General features: G+C 29.4%; 1 protein-coding gene across 1 annotated transcript; it reads right to left on the reverse strand.

Annotated features, from left to right (window-relative positions):
* Positions 1-2,918: 2,918 nt before the first annotated feature.
* Positions 2,919-4,834, reverse strand: LOC131605701 (uncharacterized). The gene is made up of 4 exons (XM_058878028.1): positions 4,568-4,834; positions 4,391-4,480; positions 3,191-3,715; positions 2,919-3,070 (listed from the first exon to the last, which is right to left on the reverse strand). Exons 1-4 carry the CDS (start codon positions 4,832-4,834, stop codon positions 3,005-3,007), a joined length of 948 nt encoding a protein of 315 aa, XP_058734011.1. The 3' UTR covers positions 2,919-3,004.
* Between the last annotated feature and the right edge of the window lie 448 nt (positions 4,835-5,282).

The raw sequence follows: 5,282 nt of genomic DNA on the forward strand, positions 1-5,282 counted from the left end.
TAAATATTTATTATTAATTGTATTATATAATTTGATAGAATATTTCTTCATTATAATTTGTCAGTTTAAGATTTTTGTTATTATAAAAAAATTTAATTATCATCAAATATTTTTAAACAATGTTAAAATTAATTTATTTTTGTTTCAAAAATATCATCAAAATATTGAATATTAATAGAAACATGAAGTTACTTATAAAAAAATTGAATATTAACGGGAACATGTAGTTATTAATCAAAATATTGAATATTAATAGAATTTTTTATAATATCAATGGGTACATGAAGTTACTAATCAAAATATTGAATATTAAAGATAATATTAAATTACTGATCAAAATATTAAATGTATTGAATATTAACGGAAACATGAAGTTACTGATAAAAAATGGCATGTTAACGAGAGCATAAAGTTACTGATCAAAATATTGAATATTAACGAGAACACGGAGTTATTGATCATTCTATTGAATATTAACGGGAAAACAAAGTTATTGATCAAACTATATTGAATATTAACGGGAACATGAAGTTATTAATCAAAATATTGAATATTAACGAGAACATGAAGTTAGTAATCAAAATATTGAATATTAACGTGAGTATTAAATTACAGAGCAAAGTATATAATATTAACGGGAACATGGAGTTACTGCTAAAAATATTGAATAATAACGGAAACATGGCGTTATTAATCAAACTATTGAATATTAACCGGAACAAATTTGAAACATTAACAGAAACACGAAATTAGTGATCAAAATAATGAATATTAATGGAACTTGAAGTTATTGATCAAAATATTGAATTTTAACGGCAACATGAAGTTACTGAACAAAATATTGAATATCAACGAGAACACGAAGTTACTGATCAAAATATTAAATATTAAGAGGAACATGAAGTTACTGGTCAAAATATTGAATATTAATGGGAAATGAAGTTTATTGATCAAAATATTGAATATTAGTGGGAACACGAAGTTACTGATCAAAATATTGAATATTAACGGGAGCACGGAGTTATTGATTAAAATATTAAGTATTAACGAGAGCACAAAGTTAATGATCAAAATTTTGAATATTATCGAAAACATTAAATTACTATCCAAATTTTAAAAATTAACAGGAATAAATTTTGAATATTAACGGGAACACAAAGTTACTAATCAAAATAATAAATACGGGAACACGGAGTTATTGACAAAATATTGAATATTAACAGGAACATTAAGTTACTGATAATTTTTTTTGAATATTAACGGAAACGAATTTGGAATATTAACGGGAACACGAACTTATTGATCAAAATAATGAATATTAACGGGAACAAGGAGTTACTGATCAAAATAATGAATATTAACAAGAACATGAAGTTACTGATCAAAATTTTGAAAATTAACAGGAAGAAATTTGAAATATTAACGGGAATACGAAGTTACTTATCAAAATAATGAATATTAACGGGAACATGAAGTAACTGGTCAAAGTATTTTTCTATTAATTATGCATTTTGAATGAATCATTATTATAAATGGAGTTTGTAGTGGTTTCTCATTGGCCTACAAGACAGAGCTGATAGTTTGAGATTGGGCTGATAGTTTGTAGTTATAATTGAGTCAAAATAATTAATTTTCTCCTTAGCTAGCAAAAAATAATCGATTCTCCTTAGCTGATAGTTTGAGATTGGTCTAATAGTTATCACTAATTGAATTATATAATTTGATTGAATATTTCTTCATTATAATTCGTGAATTTGCGATTTTAAAACTTTTCCTTCATTATAATTTGTTAAATAAAATATTACTATTTTTATAACTTTTTCAATTTTACCCAAAACTTAATCTTTTACTAATATCTTTTATTTTTCTCAATCACAATGCGCGTAAACGACGGGTACCCGTGCGAACGCACGGGTAAGACACTAGTTATGAATAAAAGTAAATCCTCCAAAACTCTCTGAAATCAAAATCATTTCATTTTTCCACTCAATCCTTCTCTTTTTTTCAAAACTCTTCCTTCCCTTTCTCTCTAAACTCTCAAATAGACCCAATGAAATTATCTAAACTCTTAAATAGACCCAAAGAAATTATCCGTTTAATCTAATTAATGTCAACACTTAATTTTATTTTATTTTTCAACAAGGCTAAACATTTATCTATTAATCCACATTTATCTATTATACTAGTGTACTCATCTTAAGCTTTAAATTATATTTTTATTTTTTGTTTAGTACACAATGTTTCATATTTCTCTGCAAAACCCAAGTCATCTCTTGTCTCTATCTTTTTATTAGGTATGTGTAGAACACAACTTACTCTCATTTATCTTTTCACTTAATATGTGAAGATCTTGTTGTTGTCTTCTCTCTTTTTTTTTTTTTTAAATTAAGTTGGTTTTTGAAAAACAATAATCTCAAAATTAAGTTGTTGTCTTTCTCTCTTTCACAAAACTCACATTTTTCAGGAAAAAATTTCTCAAAGCTATAATTGTGACTTTCACAATATACATACAACTCAAGCATTGCAAGGAACACAATATACAATGATGCTCAATATTAACCAGGATAAAACCAAGCACTATATTCCATACATCACGTTCAAAATATACATAGCCAAGTGAATATAAATTTCATTACTTTCTGTTAAAAATATTTTTACTTGTATTTAAGCCAAAATTGCATTATCTCTTTTCTAAGAGTTATATTTAAATCACACTCTTTATTCCATATTAGTGAAACCTCAAAGAAACTTCTTGTTTAAGACAGAAGCTGTATCTTTGAGAGCAAGTTTTTATTTAGTATTGGATACCATGGAGAAGCTCTTGAGAACATTAATAAAGAAAACGATAATTGATGATAGAATATGAATAATAGTTTGTAATTTACACACTGATAAACAAAAATAATCATGTATACTTGTTTATCTGTAAAGAAGGTTTTGAAATCTCGTTCTAAAAATCCGAAATATATTCATGTGATACAAAATGGTCTATTAAACAAAATGTTTAACACATAGTCATATGATTGTCCGATTCTGCTCCATCACATCCAAATCGTAGCAATTTCGCATACTGCATGACAAAATAACCAAATAAGTGCATAGAATTTAAAGAGCGATCATTCAAAAAATCATCAAATATAAACATTTACTCAATTTAATGTAACTAGAGAAAAAATAAGCAATTCCTAACTTTATCATAAAATTCTTGTATCTCCTCTTCTGTAAGACATTCATCGCCATTATCGTTTTCCTCCCACCCAAGTGAACGCAAGAACGCAATTTCTTCTTCTTCCGAATTTAAAATGAAGTTGGGGATATATTGTTGCTCTTCATTAATTGAATCCCTAGATTTTGAAATGGTGCAGCTAGTATCGTTCTCTTTCTCTGTGCTTGCTTGAGATTTCTCCGAGACACAAGACACGTCGTTTGAGGAACTCTTCTTTGAGAGATTCTTAAGGAAATCACTTCTACTTTGGGTTTGAAAAGTAGGTCTCTTCTCCAGTGTTATCCATGCAGAAGGAGTTGAATTACTTGTAGTTCTAGAAGGAGTGGAAGTAGAGTTGGACTTTGTGGTTAGCATCCTACTTCCATTGAATCTCAAGTTGTGCTTTGCGGCTAAAGATACACCATTCAACTCTCGCAAAGCATTAGAATGCGCAATGGGATACCGTTGTGAGCTTGTTTTGACCTTCAACTTCACCAAAGAGCTAGCACCCTACAACATATATACCAAAACAACTCTAAAGTCAATATAATATCCAATGTTCCCATGATAATTTACTTTAAATAACTTATGTTAATTTTCCTAGCTACAATTGAGCTTAGTTGCATATTTATCAGTGTCATAAGTTTACAAAAGTCCTCACAAGTTTAAACTTCATAAATTTCTGTGTGATTTACTTCCAAGTAATACGGGTATAGCAGAGATTGGGACATAAAATTAAAGAATAACAAAATTCTGTGCAAAAACGAGGGTCCTCAATCAAGCATAACATAAGAGGAATTTAGTGTTTTAGTTTGTTAGTTATACGGCTGCAATTGCGGTGTGATTTAAAATCAGACGTACGACAGCATCAAGAATCGCATCAGATAATTTTGGGCAAGTGCTTTAGTTCATCTCACCAAAAATTAAAATATTAGAATTCTAAATCTAAATCTTAACTTCAACCGTCTCTCAACTATGAATTTCACATATTCTAATAAATATTCACGTCACAGCACTCGCAACCACAATTTAAAATCATAGATAATACCATAGGGTGTGTAGATCGCAGAATTATGAACGGCAACACGTGACGCAACACAATAAATCAATACTAATCAAGAAGGAATATCTTTCATGACTACATCATATTAAAAAAAGCAGAATAAAGAAAGGAAACATCAATACCATGGATCTTGGCATATACGGCATCATAGGGACCCATAGCCGCGAATTCTTAAGAGCCACCTCATCAAGCTTCTGACTACTACCAGACAACTGCATAACAAACAAAACATATCATATGATTGATTACTAATGACATTTTACCAAATAAACAACATAATGCTAACTAATCAAACTCACTTGTGCAGGCGCGTGAGAATGCGGTGGACCATGAACCAATGTCTCAGCCATAGTGAGGCTCATTGCACGCGGAGCAACATATGTGCTTTCGGATTCATCATTATGCTGCAGATGAGTCCTTACATCAACTCCATTGTTTCCAACCATCACAGGAACCTCGTGCGATGTTCGCGCGAAGGTAAGGCTATTGCTCACAGTGACAGGTGAAGTGTTTGACCTAGAAGATAACACTCTTTTGCCAACAACACTATTAGCCTTCCTATTCATTACTTGTGAATTGCTTGCATCAAACCAATTATGCACCATTCTTCCAAAACTGTTATATGATTTTAATTTTTAAGAGACTTAAAAACTTTTTCACTATAATAATAACTCAATTGATGATCACAATAACTAATATGATCTGAAACAGAAAAAAAAATTGAAATTAATAGAACAGTTCATAGTGGTTTTTCATAAAACCTAGAAATTGAAACACACTAATTGAAATTAATTCAATTTTGGGATAAAAAATAATCACTATCACTATTTGAAATATGATTCAATGGCATGTGTAACAGAAAATTAAACAAATGTACCTGAGACCAAAATTTAGCCTAAGAAGTCACAGTGAATTGATGGAAAAACTATGAATCGTAAACATTAATATTTGATTCCTGGATTTTTATAGTGAAAGGGGACAACAATAGATAGAGCCTAGAGGATCAGTATAATA

Source organism: Vicia villosa, linkage group LG5 (genome assembly GCF_029867415.1).
Source record: "Vicia villosa cultivar HV-30 ecotype Madison, WI linkage group LG5, Vvil1.0, whole genome shotgun sequence".
NCBI lineage: Eukaryota > Viridiplantae > Streptophyta > Magnoliopsida > Fabales > Fabaceae > Vicia > Vicia villosa.

Coding starts and splice junctions, on each gene's coding strand:
- LOC131605701 (XM_058878028.1), bottom strand. CDS start 4,834: ATGAATAGGAAGGCTAATAGTGTTGTTGGCAAAAGAGTGTTATCTTCT. Junction 4,481..4,567: donor ATTCTCACGCGCCTGCACAA/GTGAGTTTGATT, acceptor TTTGTTATGCAG/TTGTCTGGTAGTAGTCAGAA. Junction 3,716..4,390: donor CGTATATGCCAAGATCCATG/GTATTGATGTTT, acceptor TATATGTTGTAG/GGTGCTAGCTCTTTGGTGAA.